The sequence below is a fragment of the Fundulus heteroclitus genome, chromosome 2, assembly GCF_011125445.2.
Source record: "Fundulus heteroclitus isolate FHET01 chromosome 2, MU-UCD_Fhet_4.1, whole genome shotgun sequence".
Lineage (NCBI taxonomy): Eukaryota > Metazoa > Chordata > Actinopteri > Cyprinodontiformes > Fundulidae > Fundulus > Fundulus heteroclitus.
In genome coordinates, this window is record NC_046362.1 from 22324397 (window position 1) to 22343734 (window position 19338).

At 41.4% G+C, this 19338-nt stretch overlaps 1 protein-coding gene across 1 annotated transcript in view; it reads right to left on the bottom strand.

Annotated features, from left to right (window-relative positions):
* Positions 1–1782: 1782 nt before the first annotated feature.
* The window catches only part of polr3b (polymerase (RNA) III (DNA directed) polypeptide B), a 36903-nt gene continuing 19347 nt past the window's right edge, over positions 1783–19338 (bottom strand). Inside the window, exons 18-28 of the mRNA XM_036151019.1 lie at positions 18988–19086; positions 18771–18898; positions 14963–15172; positions 14681–14839; positions 12524–12641; positions 12262–12404; positions 7978–8081; positions 6840–7006; positions 5626–5739; positions 5257–5430; positions 1783–2176 (exon numbers count right to left, since the gene is read on the bottom strand). Coding sequence (XP_036006912.1) covers positions 2047–2176; positions 5257–5430; positions 5626–5739; positions 6840–7006; positions 7978–8081; positions 12262–12404; positions 12524–12641; positions 14681–14839; positions 14963–15172; positions 18771–18898; positions 18988–19086 — 1546 coding nt within the window. The 3' untranslated portion in view covers positions 1783–2046. The remainder of the gene's footprint in view (positions 2177–5256; positions 5431–5625; positions 5740–6839; positions 7007–7977; positions 8082–12261; positions 12405–12523; positions 12642–14680; positions 14840–14962; positions 15173–18770; positions 18899–18987; positions 19087–19338) is intronic.

Below are 19338 nucleotides of genomic sequence, written 5' to 3' on the forward strand. Positions count from 1 at the left end.
GAGCTCTTACATAAAAAACAGGCAAACCCTTAAAGATATGCAGCTGTAATAGGAGTAATCTGTACTATTTTGTGGGAGCTGAATGCAAACCAGCACTTCTCATGAGTTTATTTTTAAATTATTTTAAAACGAAGCCCAACAAAATGTATTGAAGTTTGTGAGACAAAATGTGAAAAGTTAAAGCGTGAACACTTTTGCTTGAGTCATTTATATAGTGCAGTGAGTGGATTTGTGTTAGTCTTAGCTATGCTGTGGGCGGTGCGCCACCGCGCTGTGTGCATCTACAACAGGGGTTTAGAAAGATTGTAAATTTGATCACACTGCAAAAACAGAACTAAAAATAAGTAACATTTTCTTGAAATTAGTGTATTTGCCCCTGATTTGAGCAGGTAAATAAGACTATCTGCCAATGGAAAGAGTATTTTTACCCCTTATAATAAGATAATTAGATATACTGCACTTGAAATAAGTTGATGGAGATGAGTTGTTCCTATTTTAAGTGCAAAAATCTTATTCCATTGGCAAATGATCTTATTTACCTGCTCAAATAAAGTACAAATACACTACTTTCAAGAAAAAATTACTTATTTTTAGTTCCGTTTTTGCAGTGCAGAAATTTGATCAGAGGTTATACAAAAAAAAAAAAAAAAGTATGACTTATGATCGCGCATCTCTACCACTTTATGTTGGATGTTTCAGGTTTTTAACAGTTTTAACAATCTGAAGAGCAAAGAAACACATTTAACTATTGAGATGTTTCATTTTAATCATTAAAGGTTTTCCTAAGAAGATTATGATACTTTGAATGTTTAAAAGGAGACATTTTTGATCAGAAATGGCATAAACGCCTGAGTGCCACATTGCAAAAACAGAACTAAAAATAAGTAAACTTTTCTTAAAATGAGTGTACCTGTCCTTGATTTGAGCAGGTAAATAAGACGATCTGCCAATGGAATAAGATTTTTGCATTTAAAACAGGGACAATTCATCTCCATCGTCTCATTTCAAGTGCAGGATGTCTAATTATCTTATTTTAGGGGACAAAATACTCATTCCATTGGCAGATAATATAATTTACCTGCTCAAATCAAGGACAAAAGATCGAATTTTAAGAACATTTTACTTATTTTTAGGTCCGTTTTTTGCAGTGCACCGGCCCCTGATAATGGAGAGAAACAGGATGTCGGGCAGAGAAAGCGAAGGGATCCGGTTTATGGTTCAGCGCCTCAGAAACAGCTTCTGCTCCTCCATCCACGTTACCCACAGCTCCATGAGACAAGCCTTGATGTGTTTAAAGAACAGCAGATTGACCCAATTAAGCTCGGCAAAAAAAAAAAAGAAAAAGAAAGAAAGAAAGGTGTACAAGACGGTGATTAGTGCAGTGATGTGGTGCTGAGGAAGAGGCAGGAGGCAGAAGAGATGAAGATGTTGAGGTTGTCTTTGGGAGGGACGAGGATGGATAGGATCAGGAATCAGAGGGAGAGCTCATGTTAGATGTTTTGGAGATAAAACCAGAGAATCCAGACTGAGATGGTCTGGACAACAGAGGAATAGAGAGAACATCGGTGGAAGGACGCTGAGGCTTGAACTGTTAGGTAGGAGGTCTGGAGATTTATGGATGTAGGAAAGAGGACATGAATGTAGTTGGTGTGAGAGAAGAAGATGCAGAAGATGAGGTTTGATGGAGACGGATGCCTCGCCGTGGCGACTCCTGAAAAGGGAAAAAGCCGAAAGACGACGCAGACGAAGCAGATTAACCCAATTAAAGAACACACACAAAACCACTGAGGAACATTTGCGTTTATTCTGTACACAGTCCAAGAAAAATATTGATGAAGCATTTACATAAACGAAAACTCAAACGAGGAAGCTTCAAACTTTCACAGTTGAAGTTTGGGAACATCAACAAAAACGATCCTCTCTTCGGTCCATCTCTCTCCTCTTGCACGCCTTTTCCCCTCATCCAACCCAAACTCCAGGACCTCGTCGCCTAAATCGTCTACACCTTTCACTCACTCCCACCGCGTCTCTGTCCCCCGTCTGCGCTCACTCGTTGTAGCGCGACAGCTTGAGTCGAGGGATGATGTTCATGGACTGCAGCTCCTGGAACAGCAGCTTGCAGGCGTACGGGATTCTCAGCGACGAGACGTGGCAGGACGACTTGCAGTAGTGACACCTGCAGAGCAGAGACAGACGCGCGTCGGTGATTGGCCGCTACCGGCGGCTTTAACATGACGCCGTGAAGAGCGTTTGTGAGCGACAAGCTAGAAATAAGCACTCTGTTGAAGAAGGCAGAGAGTTTTACGATGAAAGTTAAATCATCGGTATGTGAACTATACTTTTATTCTTTCATTTTTGTTCATGAAAGTTTATTATTGTTGAGAATATCACATTCTCAGGAGATGCTACATTTAGCTGAGTCCGTTAGACAACTTAGGCACGACCCATAATGCACACATAGCGAGGACGGTGAGCTTCATTAGTGTGGCAATATTTATTCACGTTAATTCAAAAGGGCTTCAAAGAAACTATGAAGTTCATTTAAATATTGGAACTACATCATTGGACTGAAATGTTACTATAATTGAAGCACAACATAAACATTCTGTCTTTTCTTGTTTAGTTCTGGACCTGGGAGCAAAAAGGCCTTTAATTTTCCACCCAAACAAGCTCTGGTGCTTAATTGACATGACGCCGCCTCTCAATCAATCAATCCTGGAGGCTCGTTACCAATTGACCAATCAGCGATCGCAATTTGTCCCAAAGTGAATCGCCCCTCACCCACAGGTAAGGGCCGATTCCTTTACCTGCGACAACATTACCCGGGATTTTCCATTATGAACATGTTGCGGTCAGAGTGATTTAGTTAAATTACATCTGTAAAAATGGTTAAATGTTGTCAGCGGGGACAGCCAGACATTATCCCGAACGTTAAGAGCATCAGTATTCCTTTCCCAAACCTTAAACGGAGTCTAGGAAATTGTAAAAGATGGATAAAGGCATGCGGACGCAGCTGAACAAAAGAACGATCAACGGGGACTACCGCATGTTCGTCTGTTCAAAGGTAAACATTGTATGCTTAGTGCTTAAATTAAAGGGTAGTGCTTGAAGCTAGATCTGCTGTGGTTGATGTGTTTTGGATATCTGTTATGTAGCAACTACTGGTTGCACTAGTTTGTTGCTGGACCTGAGGAAAGAACTGGAGCCAATCAAAACTTAGTGTCATGTTTTGAAAGTAAAGCAAGTTTAGTTTAATTTCTAATCTAATAATCTCAAATTTTAAAACACAGACACGCATTTCAACGGTAAGAAAATTACCTTTAGATAACTTTAAACTTTTTCCACTTGGCTCATGCTGGGTGCGCTGTGTGTTCAGGCGGCAGACAATACAACCATCACTGCGACCAGTAACCACGGTAACACTGATGCTGAAGCTGAACTGAATCTTTGCACAACACACAATGTTTTCACAATCCTACCAGTGTTTAAGGGGCAAAGAGTGAACTTCACCTGATTGCTGCCATTTTATTTTGAAATTAAATGATTAGTTTTGAATAAGATAAAACTGTTCCAGACACGATGTACTTCATGCGTTAAGAATGGCAGCATCACGCCGGGCTCACGCTGAATACGGTGCCGGTTACCGTCCTGATCCAATGCGGCTTCTCCACAAACACAGGGGGTCCTAGGGGAACATCAGCCTAGGAATGATGTTCACGTGGTTCTTCCCGTTGCCACCGCTCATAAATGAATAAAAAAAAAAAAAGCTTTGATTTTAGTTTTCTAGGGCAAAAGTAGCGACTAAATATCCTACTTCATCCTCCGGTAGCCCCTCTGTTTCCTCGTGTTTCTGTGTTGCCACTTTGTTGGCACTAGTCAAATTAGCTTAAATTAGTGGATGATTTTATTTTGAAATTTACCAAAACTTTTCCTGTTTTGCCCATGAAATCCAGGAGCTTGATCCGGTGGGGACGCTGCGGCTTTCGGTAACACTTCCTTTCTAATCCAAACAGATTAGAAAACGGCTGAAAACTGTGTGTTGCTGCTGGTTTTGCCGCTTTACCCCTTTTCTATTCACCAGCTTTGGTTTAATGTGGGGAAATCGTTGTGAAATTGTGAAAATGAATCCGTCGTTATATCATCAGTAATTTCATCACAGTGCTTCCATCTTTTCCGTACCAGGTTGTCATGTTTCTGGACTTCTGTGCCAAAGAGGTCTTTACTTTCAAGGTCTGCTAAAACCTGTTAATAGTTTTATTTCAGCCTTCCATGTCCTCCTCCTGACCTCTAAATGCTCATTATTGGATTATAATCTACTGAAATGAGCCCTAGGATCACCGTGGTGTAATTCAGATGTGGAGTTTGTTCTATGCTCAGCATTCCTGAAAGAGAGACGGCGCTCCTAAACAGACTGCTGTGTTAGCATGTCGTTTATTTTCTCCCAGGCGTTTGCTTGATCTTTGCATAAAATCAGATCCTGATATCTTGGTACACTGCAAAAAAGGAACTAAAAGTCAGTAAAATCTTCTTGAAATTAGTGTATTTTTCCTTGATTTGGGCAGATAAATAGGAATATTTGCCAATGAAATGAGTATTTTTACCCCTAAAATAAGATAATTAGATATCCTGCATTTGAAATGAGATGATGGAGATGAATTGTTCTTATTTTAAGTGCAAGAATCTTATTCCTTGGCAAATAGTCTTATTTACTTGCTATTTACTATTTACTTTTACTAATTTCAAGAAAATTTTACCTAGTTTTAGTTTCCTTTTTGCATTGTAACGCTGTTACAATGCAAAAAGGAAACTAAAACTAGGTAAAATTTTCTTGAAATGAGTGTATTTGTCCTTGATTTGAGCATGTAAATAAGATTATCTGCCAATGGAATGAGTATTTTGACACCTAAAATAAGATAATTAGATATTATGCCCTCTAAATAAGATGATGGAGATGAGTTTTTCTTATTTTAAGTGCAAAAATACTCATTCCATTGGCAAATGATCTTATTTACATAATTAAATCAAGGACAAATACACTAATTTCAAGAAAATCTGACTTATTTTTAGTTCAGTTTTTGCAGTGTAGATTGCATGGCACTCACTAAGATTGTAAGCAGGTTAGTTTATAATTTGCTCAAAAATGACTCCCCTTTCTGCCCAGTTTCATAACTCTTTGTTTAAAGGCTTGCTTTATCTTCAAAATGCATCTCTGAAACTACTCGTGTGTTGACCTATTGATCTGTGGATACAACTCACCACCCGGAGTATCCCAGCAGGCCACACTGTCCGCACACGTCCACCTCGAAGGCATCACTGGAGATCATGAGGCGCTCCAGCAGCAACATGCTCGCTCCGTAGCCGATCAAGCAGTCGCGCTCCATCTCTCCCAGTCGCAGACCTCCGTCACGGGAGCGACCCTCCGTTGGCTGCCTGTTGGTGGGAGGGGGGAGTTCAGAAGACACATTCAACACATTCACTAGAGTAACCTTAAAAAGTCTGCAGGCAGGCAGAAATCCGAGACTTGATGAAGGGAGATTATTAATGCAATCACTCTACTAAAACATGCACAACCCAGAGTTTATTTGTCTGTAAGGATTTCCGTTTGTCGGGTTCTGCAGGTTTCACCTGGTGAGAACGGCTCTGGGTCCTCTGGCTCTGGCGTGCATCTTGTCGAGAACCATGTGCTTCAGCTTCTGGTAGTAGACCGGGCCGAAGTAGATGTACGCCTCCAGAGGTTCTCTGAGGGGAAATAAGGACAGAAACGCACGGTTACATCCGAGGTCGCGACAATACGGGACGGTTTAGTGGCGTGGAAATGTTTCTTCAGAGTGAAAATGAAGTGGCCTAACTGGGATTTTTGGCTCTTGGTTCAGAAAAGTGGAGCCAGAGGAAATGCAGGAGAGAAGAGCTGCTCTGAAACACAAAGAGTGAGTTGTGGGCCTAGTCAAAGCCCAGATCTGGATCTCACTGAGATGCTGTGGGAAGACTTGACGTAGGCTGAACATGTAAGAAACGCCTCCAACGTGTAACTTTCTTTTTAACCTGAACATCTCAATATTATTTGAATATACCGTATTATCTATTATTAACTGGACAGCGTGTTTCCCCTTCTGATAAGTCTTTCTCCTGTGCTTACAGCTCAACCTTAAATTTAGCTTTTTTTACATTGTGTTGTATTTTTGAGGGTTTTCTTTATGAATGCTCATTCTTAGTTGTTTTTTTTATGGGTGTTTTTTGATTTGTGTCTGCGTGTAATGTGAACATTCAGATCCGACGTCTCACCAAAATTTAATTATGGCCGCATAATGGCGATAAAGATTCTGGAAAGTGGACCGATGTCAGAAAGTGGTAGGTAGCTTCAAGAAGCTTCTCAAGTTAGTTGAGCCAAAGAGGGTAAGGCGTTTTACAATGTCAAGTTTTGTTTAGAGAGCAAAACAAGGCTGAACTTTGTTGTTTAAGCCTAATTCCATATATACCCCCCCCCCCCATTATAAATGAATGAACTTAAACATCAATATTTGACAGTTTTTTAATAGAAAGCTGAAGATTTAATGATCTGTGGCATTTTTTCAGATAATCAAATATTAGAAACCTGATGATGCAACACTTGACCAAATATTAATGGGGCCGTATGTATATACTTGACCATATGTGGATTAGAGAAAGTCCACAACACATTCAAAGCATATTTTATAATCATTCCACCCTGACAGAGTAGAAATCAATATTTAAAAAGACCAAAATAATTTATTCATGCAAATGAAGGGAACAACATAAACCTCTTTGCAGCGTGACGGCTATAACATCCGTTTAGTTGCACACGCCTCTATTTAAATTACCCAGTGATTCCTGAGGTGACGTAGTCCTTGCCCTGGTAGTTGTATCCGTATCGGATCAGATCCTCGCACACATCCTTCACCTTGCTGCCTCCGAAGGCCGTGCCGTAGTGGAACCGTCCGTCCAGGACTCCCGCCTTCCCCGCCAGCAGTTCTATCAACTTTCCAACCTGTTGAAACCCGCAAACACACAACTCCTGGTCAGAACGCAAATATTTTCAGCATTTTCATCCGCCTGTGGCTCAAAGTGCTGATTAATGTCAGTGAAATTAGATTACACATGTCCGCTCCCCCCCGTTCCCCCCGCCCGCCTGCTCCCTCGGGGAGGGGACATCCCTCCAAGGATGACTGATTTCAACAATTCCCGTGAGGCTGCGCCCCGAGGACCCCTGACCCCGCCACATAAAGGCAAACACCTACCCTCGTATCACTCTCAGGCCACAGAAACATCCTCCGGAGCCAAACATTTCTGAGGCTTCTCCGAGGCAACGACGGCCAGCAAAGACACACACACACACACACAGACAACTTGGGCAGTAAAGATCCACCGGGGGTGTTTACGGCCCCGCCAGAGAGGAGGGCCGGTTTTCATGTGGTCCACATTCAGCGCCCAGCGCTTCAGTTCTGATGCGCTGGGCGTGTTTGATAAAAATAAACAAGTTCGCACACACACGCTGCCAGAACGCGGCGGATCCGCTGGCAGCCGTCTCCGCAGCAACAGGTACGCGTTTGTGAAGAGCGAGGTCGGCGCTCGACGGCGTCAATGGACGTGTGCTCTGGGAGCCGACGATAAACCGGAGGGAAGAGCGGCGCAGATAATGAGGCTTTATTGTCTCAGGAGAGGCAACACAGAGGTCTCGGGTCCAAACTACAGAGAAATGTCAACTGCTGTCAAATTAAAAGCCTTTTCTAAAACACGACAAATATTCTGAGAACGAAAAAAGCTAATAAATAAATAAAAATGAATCAATTGACTCTTTTCTATAGAAAAAAAAACATTTGTCTCTATGGTAAAATTACATTAGGCCTTTTTACAGCGACACTTTACAGATAAACCCATTTTATTTACTGTATATTAGTTGGAAATAAAAAAAAAACTAAACTTGTGGCCATAGATCTGCCAGAGGAACGGGCGTCGTACCGTCATCCTGGAGGGATATCCGTGGGGATTCATGATGATATCCGGACAGATCCCCGTGTCGCAGAACGGCATGTCCTCCTGAGGGACGATGAGGCCACAGACACCTGAAACACACGCAGACACACAACGCTGAGGAAGACAATAACCAGAGACTCAAAGACGAAGAGCTGCTTCATGTAGAAACTCAAGACGACGCTTTAAAAAGACGCCATTTTTATTCTGTTAATTAACGGGTTGTCAGACAAAACTCCGCACCATGGAAGGTGTGATTTATAGTCCTGTTAATTTGCTTTTTCCTCCTCAGGAATGTTTTATTTTTGTTGCATTTCCTAAAATAAATATGCTTCTGCGTTTGCTTTTCTGACACAAAACTAAAATTTTGTTGTTTGGATTGTTTTATTTCATTGAGTTTGTTTACAAGTTCTTCTTTATTGTAAATGTTTGAGATGCACCACTCAGGCTTTGTCATTTGACTGATATGGATTTCAGGTTTTCTTTATTAAATGGTAAATGGACTGAATTTATTTATTCACTTTTCTAATCATACTGACTACTGTAAGCTCTTTAACACTATGACATGGGACAGGGGAATCTGGAATCGTACCCACAACCGACTGCTCTATCCATTGAGTCAGTCGCTAATCTGTGGTCATAAGTAAATATTTTTATCCCTAATGGGAAATGCATATTTTCAATTATATAACTACAATTTTTACTGGTTTTCATAGAGCTGAGTGGAGAATGTAGAAAACCTTCAGCAGGCGGTTTTTTTCTGTTTTTTAGGCATCTGAGCCAACTTAGATCACCTTTCATTTAAAACCTGGACTCAATTAATGCAAACCCCTCCCAGTTTGTGACATTTGACACTTTTGTTATGTGTCTAATGCTCTAAGACATGATATCATGTCTCATCTCAGCCTATATTGAGTTTTATCAGAATCAGAAAGACAAACCGGATCAGATCGTTCAAACATCCGACCCAGCGAAGGACCTGCTGTTCTGTTTGGTAGAGAATTCACCCGAACAAATAGAAACAGATCCTTTTTGTATCTGCGCTGAGTGTGCACTTTTATCCCAGAGTTCCCACTAAATTATGCAAATTAAAGAATCATTTACATACAACCCATGTAAGAAACACTTCACTTTCAGAACTTTATTTTATTTGTTTTTAAAAGAAAAAAATGTAAAGTCTGGAAGCATCACCAAACATGCGTACACTCTATGTGAACATAGATAAGTTACTCACTTTCTAAACTTGTGCTGCGCTGAGAGAAACGCTGCTGCAGATCAACGTTATTAATCCTGGACTGGTGTCCAACATGCAGCACTCTAAACAACACGGTATTTTTACTCATCTCACACCAGAACCATGCTTATTTCACAGGAAATAACTCAGAAATCAAACCATTGATGCCTGAAATATTAAAATGTCAAGGAAATGTAAGATACAAAAGTAATTTGAATACAAACCTCAGCAAAAAAATTAATAAATATGCATTTGTTTTTAAATACAGAGGAATGTTTAAAGAAATTGAAACACTTAACCAGACCTGGAACATGAGACCAAATGCAAAACTTTTCAAGACGGCAACAGGAACCCCAGAAATTGAATCAGTCATTCACAGTTTTACATGCAAACCAGCTTGGAGGAGTGAAAGTTCTGGTGGAACCGTTTTTATTGGCTCACACCTTTCTGATAAATCGCAAATTTCATGCTTTTCCACACTTTTCAAACTTAAAAGACTTTTCGAGGTGAAAGGAAATGAAGTGATAACAAAATCCTGTTATACATTTATCAGAAACTGAAATACTTCACGGACCAAACCCAGTTTGGATTGGAAAAGTTCTGGTGGAGCCGTTTCCTGGTCCGTATTTTGTGCTGGAGGCTGTGGAGCCCCAGCAGGAGAGGACATTTCCATACTCATGTGGACAGACAAGGTCCTCCTTTGACTCGCCTGATGTGGGGACGAGCTCCCCGGTAGCCAGGGGTTTAAGTGCAAGAGCAAATGTTTGCCGAGGGGGCCCGAAAGCACTCTTCCCTGGCCAGGGTACACAGATTGTTGTCCCATTTGCAAATGAAGATAAATAAAAAAAAATGAGAGAGAGAGAGAGAGAGAGAGAAGCAGGGGCAGGAAGTGGAGAAAGGTGCTTAGCTGGACGGAGAGAGCAGGATTACAGACCCATGACTTTCACTTTAAGTCTGAGGAAGTGGAGGGGATCAACTGGAGAGGAGAAACTGAAGCCATGCACGTGGGAAAAATTTGTTATTAAGCGGGGCGACTCGGCTGACTGCTGATGGCCTGCAGGATGTGGCAACAGGATGTGGACCGGGAACAAGTGCAGCAAGCTGGTGGAAAGTCATCCAACGGCAGGAAGACGGTGAAAAGAGAAGAAAAATCCAAAAGGAAGGAAGAAAGAAAGAAAAAAAAGGGAGCCAGAGCAAATTAAGAAGGGCAAAAATCAGGATCAGGGAGCAAAGATGTGGAAAAAGTTGGAGGAACAAACACAGAATAACTCTTTCACTGTCTTACACACACTAACACACACACACACACACGGTGGCTATAACAGCAGACATCTTCGGTGTTGTTTGTTTTGTGTGAAAGTGAATGATAAAGGAGGCATGAAATCAGCAGAGAAAAGCAAGACAACAGCAAGGGTCCAGGACCCTCCATCACGGCTCATACAGCTCCGCACTGACGGCTCGCACAATGGGCCCCTAATACCGACAACCCTGCACCTCCTCCACCTCCACAGCTGTGTGTGTGTGTGTGTGTGTGTGTGTGAGTGAGTGTGTGTGTGTGTGTGTGTGTGTAAGAGAGAGGCGGGTAAATAATTAACCTATTCTGCCGACTGGGATGTAGGAGTAGCCAACACTGCAAATGCCAGTTCACTTAAAGATTATATTCACATAATCGACGCACCGATCAGGTTTTTTTTTACTGGCCGATACCAATTTTACAATTTCTTTGGAGGTCCGGTTTTGTTTTTTTTCTCCATTCAGAGGATTTTAAATAAGTTTGCTGCAGTAACTTTTGAGTCCAACAGAAAATGATGATATTATCCCCATTTATGCATTATGTTTCTAACCTTTAGCTGATTTGAGTTAAAATACTCAAAAGGATGTCACAGGTCAACGCATACAGACAGAAAATGGACCATTTGACCTGGACGTAAGAAATCAGAGCGATCCAAGTAAAATTTTTTTACAAAGGATCCCTTTCTGATAAACCGCTGCATCTCTAAAATTATTTGTAACTCTAAGGTTGGACGTCACCGTAAAAGCTGCAAGACATTTAGATTTAAAACAGTTTTTATTCTATTAAACAGACGTAAGTTAAACCCCTGACACACAGATGTGACGACACCAAAAAAAAAAAAGCAGAGAATGACCTTTTATTGATTTATGTGGATTTATGTCTTATTTATTAAGCTGAAAAAGTGCATGCTGTCGATTTATTGGGTGAAATTGGGTTAGCTCTTAATTATGGTGAACTTAATAAACAGGAAAAATCAATTTTTACAGTGTTTGAAGTTTGGATCACCAATCAGATCCAAATAAAAGGGACAACTCTGACCATTAACAGACTGATTGGTGCATCTCTCATTAAATATTAGTCCTAGTCTTTACTCCAGCTACGGTTCAATTCAAAGTGAGGAGAGATTTAGTTTTAGCAGACTTTAACAGATGAAAGCTGCACAGTTACACATCTGGATGTTTCCCCCCCCACCCGTCCTCCAGCTAACCCCACGGCGACCCCTGTCCTCGTCATTATCTGGGACGGAGGACATTGTCCCGCCCCGCGCTGACCGCCCCGTACCCACCCGCGCTAATGAAGAGAGTAAATTATGCATGGCGCCAGTTAGCTTTTTGATTAAAACATCATACCAGCCCTCTATAGGGGAGGCGCTGCAAAACAATGAAGGTTGTAAACACTTTTTTCCCCTCCCAGAATACTGCTGGGGTGTAATAAATTTGCATAGTCTGGCGCAGGACAAAGAGCCAATTAATTGAAAAGAGCTCTTGAAAGATGGGGATGGGGGGGGGGGGGGGGGGGGGGGGTGACAGCTACAGCCGCTGGGAGTTGACTCAACAAGCTCTCCTCAGCAGAGTTGACCTACAATTAATCCATAAAACTTTTTTTATTAAAATTGTAACATTTACTGAAGTAAATCCATACAATTCATGGACAGACAGGACTCGACAACTCCTCGGGAGCAGAGAGACAACCTACTGTTGTTCTGGTTTGGTATGGAAGCGATGATCCTTATTGTTATATTAACCTTTCTGTCCGTGTCGACTGCTGAATTTGTCTCCGATCTCCGGTCTCCTCGTCTGTCTCAGGAGGATCTTGATCAGGAAGGCATCTTCAGCGTTGGACGAGATCATGACCTTCTCGATGTACGAGTCTGTTGAGCCCTTATAGCTGCAGACAAACAAAAAAAAAAAAAAAAAAAAGAAAAGAAGAAGAACCATGACTTCCTCTGCTACCTTTCTACATTTAGAAGCTGCACCAAAGCGCAGACGAGGCGGAGGGGCTCTCACCTGATGGGCACGTCTTTGTACTGCGGCTGACCCGGCTGGGCGCTGCCCTCCAGTGGCGTCTGAGTGACAGTCGGCATTGATTTGTTCACCAGCACCTGCTTGTTCTCCACCCGCTCACCTAAGCACCACAGAATAAAACACACAGTGTCGGAAACAAACCCGACAACACACTAAACTCTAAAGTTTGTCTTTAAATATCATTGAATTATAGATCAAGTCTAGATTCAACTAGATCTTAGTGCAACTTTATGCTGGTGGAGTCGCATATTTTCCAGCTCAAAAACCTAAAACCTTTATCTTTTGCAACATTTTGGGTACAAAAAAAAACAACAAACAAAACAATCTTCTAAATTTCACCGCAAATGGAGGCCCCTCATTTAAATAAAACATAAAGTCTTAATAAATGCTCATCGTTATTGTGGTTTAATTTATATAAATGTATAAATAAATTCACGTTTATTTATATTGAGCCAGATTTAAGCCAGAAACTTATTGATGGCCACAAAAACATGCGGTCAAGCTAAAAGACATTCATCTGATATTATTAGGGCTGGATATAAATGTTTGACAATGTCTGTTAAACTGATCATGTCTTGATAGAAAATGTATGCCTATGACAACTGTATATAAACTTTTGACTGGAACTGGCACTTATTTAAATAAATCAAGTTTATCAGTAATCGTGTTCAGCATGCATTATAGCATACAGTATACAAAAATGGTTTGTATACTGTGACCTTCGCCTGCATTGTTTACATTTCAATTGTTTTTATAGTGTATTTTAAATCTATGTTTACTTTTAAATCTCTGCTGCACCTAAAACTGTAATCTAACTTTTACTGCAATTTACAAAGCTGTATGCAACGAAATTTCGTTCTGTATGCACTCTGTGCATACAAAAGGACAAATAAAGTTGTCTAAGTCTACAACTTTTTTGTCTAATCCTTCCATATTCAACTAAAATACGCTCACATGGCACTACACAAGTTAATTAAACAAATCTGAAATTAAACAATCAAGGATAATTACCTTTCCCTCTAAGGCATGGGTGTCAAACATACGGCCTGCGGGTCGGTTCCAGCCCGCCGAACAATTTAGTCCGGCCGCTGGCTAAATTCATTATCATTATTAAAAAAATATATTATTTTTTTTCCAGTGTCCGTGCAATGTGGCAAAAAGAATTGTTGTTTTAATGCCAAAAAGAGCTAATCAGATTTGACTTTCACAAGTGGAGCAGTACTGCTTTTGCCATAGTGCTCCGCTTGATTTATGAATGTGAATAGTTTTATTATGATTCATGCGGGGAATATCTCAAATGATATGGACACTACAATGGGAAAGTAGGAGAGGAAAGGAAGAATAAGAGGGAAAAAAGGTGAAAGAAAGAGGAGATAAAAGGAAGAGAATGATAAAACAATTATTGAAAAAAACATGTACTTGGTTTAATTGAAACTCTGCAGTTCCTATATTGTCCATGAGAGGCGCTGTGTTTTAATCAGCAGATGGTAGCACTGAGCTTCAGATGTGGAATATTGATTTTAAATAATTTCTTAATTTTTATCTGTTTGATGTATTTTGTCATGCAGGACAGTGTTTTTAAGTTCCAAAAAATTTGATTAAATGTTTTTCAGCATTGTACAATCACTGTGATCAGTTCTCATGCATAATGCATTTAAGTAAATGTTTAACTGAGTAAAAGTATTGTTGAAATTGCACATACTTTTCTTAAAAACGCTGAGGTTATTCATAATATATTGTGTAAATAAAATGAAATTCATTTAATATAAAAAAATAAAAAAAATCAACAACAAGTGCACTTTTATTAGTTCTATTTAATCTTGCAAAGAGTTTACTCGTGTGGCCCTCTTGAGATCAGATTAAGCTGAATGCGGCCCCTAAACCAAAATGAGTTTGACACCCCTGCTCTAAGGGTTTCCAAAGTATCTAAAGAATTAATTTTATTTCACATCTTTCGTTCATGTTTGTGAGCCTACGTCTCCATTATCTAACATTTAATATTTATTTTGCACAAATGACATTAACGTCCTCCAGCTTTATGCACCTGTAAGCCTGAAGCAGTGGAGCAGACCGAGAAGAAGAAGCAGAAGCAGAAGAAGAAGAAGAAGCTGGGCTCTCTGCAGACCTGCTTGTACTCACCAGGGGAGCAGATGCCGTCAGCATCCAGGATGTTATGCCTCCACACGGGTTTACGGGTAGCGGCGTCCAGCATGGGGCCCATCACCTTGTCAAAGGTCTGGTTGGTGTAACGCCTCAGAGTGCACTTTGTATTTTTATAGACAAGGCAGCGACCAAATCCTGAGAGGAAAACGGACATTCAGCCCCACGCATTTCTATTCCTGCCGGCACTCAGAGTCTAAAAAAAACTCCCGATTTGAGTAAAAGCTTTAGTTTAGTTGACCAGAAGGTAGAAGGTCTCACCCCTGTCCAGCGAGGCCTTGTTGAGAACCAGAGCGTCCTCGATATCGTAGCCGCTGTAACTCATCACTGCCACGGTGGCGTTTTGACCCGCTGGCAGCTTCTCGAAGTCGATCAGCTCGATGGTTTTCGTCTTGACCATCGGCCTCTGAGGGTACGCCAGCAGGTACATCAGCGTATCGATGCGGTTCCTCTGGTTGTAGCCAATAGTCCCTGGAAGGACACGAGAGCAGAAAATTAGTTTGAAAAGCTGACGGGAAGCTTTAGGGTCGTACAGTACGTCATCTCTTCGTTGTATGAGACCAAGTAGGCAGATGCAACTTTTTTTATTGTTTAAAGTAGTCTTGATCAGGGTTCCTATAGTAATAGCCACCTGTACATATATTCATAGTACATGTAAACTGTTATAATAATCATCTGTATATTATGCTATTGTACATATCTGCGAAACTCTATTCATAGTAATATCCACCTGTATATTATATTCGGTACATATCCAGCTGTAAATTTAGTTTACAATACTAGTTATCTATATATTATACTCATAGGACAAATCGATCAGTAACATTATTTTTATAATAGTATCCATCTCTATATTTATTCAGTAATAACGCATGTCCTATACTTATGGAACCATTGTTTATCCTGCACTTGCTGCTATTGCATTTCTGGTTAGACCTAAACTGCATTTCGTTGCCTTGTACCTGTACCTGTGTAATGACAATAAAGTTGAATCTAATCTAATCTAATCAATATAAACCCGTATCAAAGTTGACACGTAGACGGATGGGTGCATGGACAGATGAAAAGATGCAAGGATCGAGGCGGCTGGATGGATAGACTGATGCAATGGGAAGTACATTTTATTCGTTTAGCACCTTTCTCAGGCAACAAAGTGCTTCACAGTAAAAAAAAAACATTGTAAAAGGGAAGTTAATTACACATAACAGCAACATATATTCAATCGTAGCAGCCCTAGGCTTGGTGAGGCCAAAATGAACATCTTGAGTTGCTTTTTAAAAGCATCAACAGAGTCCAGTAATCGCAGGTAATGAGGTAGTTCGCTCCACAGTCTTGGTCAAACAGCTTGGAAAAAAAATCTGTCTTCCTCGAGTCCTGCAGCGAGTGTGAGGGACCGATGGATGCAGGGATGGAAAAATGGAGAGATGCAAGTGTAGGAAGAAAGCGTGGACTGACTGAAGGACTGACTGATGGACGGATACTAGTCATGGACAGTAGAACAAAAAATTAAAAATGAAGTCTGGAAATAAATCCTCCTTATCCACAGCTGGAAAATATTTAAAGGCATACTATGCAACATTTTTCAGTTAATTAATGTGCTCCATACCGTTTTGGATGATTAAATGAGTCATTTCAGGTCGAACAAAGGTTTTCTCGGCCGCCCTGGTGGTCTGTGGGGGAAATACCGCACACACAGGCTCAGAAGTCTCGTGCAAGACCGCGAGAGTCGGTCTTGCTTTACGGCGAGAACTCCATGTGTTTTTGCCCTGCCATTCACTATATGCACGCGCGAAAGCAACAACAAAGAACCGCGTGTTAACGTCAAATAAACATGCAAGCATATCGAGTTTTATTATTATAATTATTATTATTTTTATTTTTTTTTTGAATGTTGGCGAGACGCCGCGGCCACCTCCCCAAGATAGCGCTGCAGGAAACCCTGATGTTCATACTTTCACTGTGTTAGTCATTGTTTGTACTGCCGTTTTTTCCACTTTTCATTGCGTTCGCCTGTCTGCTAAGCTCAAAACAACCAAAGCGCCTGGCTTGACGGAGAAACCAGAACAGCTGAGCATCTTGACGACAGTGCACTTTTACTTTCGCCCTCTGGGGGGAGCCTCGCTGGAAAATCAACCCCGGTTGCATAGTATACCTTTAAATTAAATTCCAACCTTTCCCAAGAATATTCCCAAGAAAATGCTTGAAGAGCCTGAGAAATGATTGTTTGGAATCCCTATGAGGAAACGTTCGGCTCCTTGGACACCAAGCATAAAGAGCCGGTAGGTTTAATACTTTTTCACAGTACGGTGGAGCTAAAGTTCTCCTGTTAGTCTGGGCCTGGTTTACCCTGCGTCTAAAGAGCTCACGGGGGAGAGTTATGGCGTAAAGCCTGGCCTCCCTGGAAGTCTTGACATTTGTCAGATGCTATTACTGCACAATCGGCCTACAAGCACAGAGTCTGTGATAATAGGCTCAGGCCACACAGCCAGATTTGCACATGTAAAGGCCTGTCCATACAAAACAGACAACACAGAGGATATTGGGCCAAATATAGTTCCAGTCAGTGTTTTTGTAAAGATGAGGGGGGTGGATGGGCAGGGATGGGTGGATGGAGGGGAAGCAATGGAGAAGAGGAGGGTGGGGTGTGACTTCGGCTCTTGCGAACGTTGGCCGTCCCGTTTGGGGAAGTTTTGGTTACCAAGGAGCTTCGGGTGCGCACTCTGTGGGCCTTTGCAGCTGAGCACACTGACCCCCCGAGTAAGCCCGAGCAGACACAATGAATTGCTAATGACACTCTGGGTGACTGGCAGGGAAAGGGCCTCCGCACACACAGCACAATGGAGAACCTACGCAAGCGCCCCATGTTTGATGTCCGCGTGCATACACACTCTGACCGACCCACACACACACACACACACACACACACATATTCGACAAACACTCAATCACACATACAAATGTATTCTGACAAGAAGTGCTGCAGGAGCAGAGTTTCGGGGGAGTGGAACCAGCAGCCTGTCTGTATCCACACTGTTTGTTATTCTAATGGCCTTTTTTGTGCGTTTTATTTTCAACTCATGCAAATAAAATCTTTAAATTTTCAGACTTAAAGGGGGCTTGAGAATAATGTTCATGGAGGTTTGAAATACTCCTAGTGCGAGTCTTTGCATCAATAAAGTAAATATGAACGATATGAAACTACTACGGTTCCTACAACGTTTTATATAAATGTTTGACTTCTCCAGACTCGAAATTTCCAGATTTATCAGCCCTCCAAGTAAATGTGGAAACATAAAATACACAAGATCCCCCTCAATTCACAGTAGGCAGACTTTAAAAAAGGAAAGGAAGGACGGAGAAGGAAGAAAGGTGAGAAAGGAGGAAGGGAATGAGGGGCAACACAAGTAAGGAAGGATACAAGAAGAAGGAAAGGTTACAAACAAAGCAGGAAGGACATGAGCAAGGAAGGAAAGAAGAACAGAAGGAAGCAAAGAGGGAAGGATGCAAGGAGGAAAGTACTGAGGAAGGAAGGAGGGATTAAAAGATGGGAAGGTATGAGGGAGGGATGGACAAAAAGACAAGAAAAGGAGGATATGAGAGAGGTAGGGAGGACAGAAAAGAAAAGAAGGACTAGAGGGAGGAAGTAAAGAACAAAAGGAAGGATGGGCAGAAAGACAGGATGAAGAATAGAAAGGACAAGAAAGAAAAGAAAGGAAGAAAAAGGGACACGAAGAAGGGAAAGGTAAGCAAGGACACAAGGAAAGGAAGGAGGAGCACGAGAAAGGAAGTAAAAATCAAGATATGAGAAAGAAAAGGACGTGACAGAGAGAAGAAGGAAGGATGGATGAAAAGACACAAGGTTAGGAGAGACGCAAGGAAAGGAGAGACAACCGTTTTGATAATTGGATTAGGAATACAGAGAGTCTGGAAGTCTGGAAACACAAATATTGTTTCATAATGTTGTTTTTTTGTCATGCTTATCCAGACCTGGAAAATACTGATATCAAACAAATACATTTTCCAGACGGTGCAGGAAGCCCAGACCAGCAGCCCAGCAGAGGCTCCTTACCCATGGCCTGCTTGCCCATAGCGCACTGGTATGTGTTCCTGGGTGACTGGTTGTGGTGGGGGTAGGGAATCAGACCTGCACACACTCCCAGCAACGTGAAGGGCTCGATCTCCAAGTGCGTCGTTTCTCTGAAGGAATAAAGCGAACATGCATGGAGTGACTAACATAACCCAGGAAGGTGGTTTTTGACCGTTTCATCGTGTCGTGTTTGGCTTACTTGCTGATCATGTGTTCATAAAGGGCGATCTGACAGTCGTTCTCCTCGTTCACGTCCAGGTACTCCACCAGGCCTTCGTGCAGAAAGTCCTCGAACGTTCTGGATCAAGTTACAGACATCATTAACTCAGCTGTTCATAAAGCGCTAATGTGTCGGATCACAACAACATACAGAACTTAAAAACTCTGCAAACTTGCAGGAAAAACTAAACAAAAAAACACCCATTTTTAACATTAGAGAGAAAAACAGGAGTATTTTAATATCCTGACTTGGATATGACGGCATTTCTGAGACATGTGTTTTGATAATTGTCAAAATCTATGTGGCATGAATGAAAAATAAGCTAAGTTT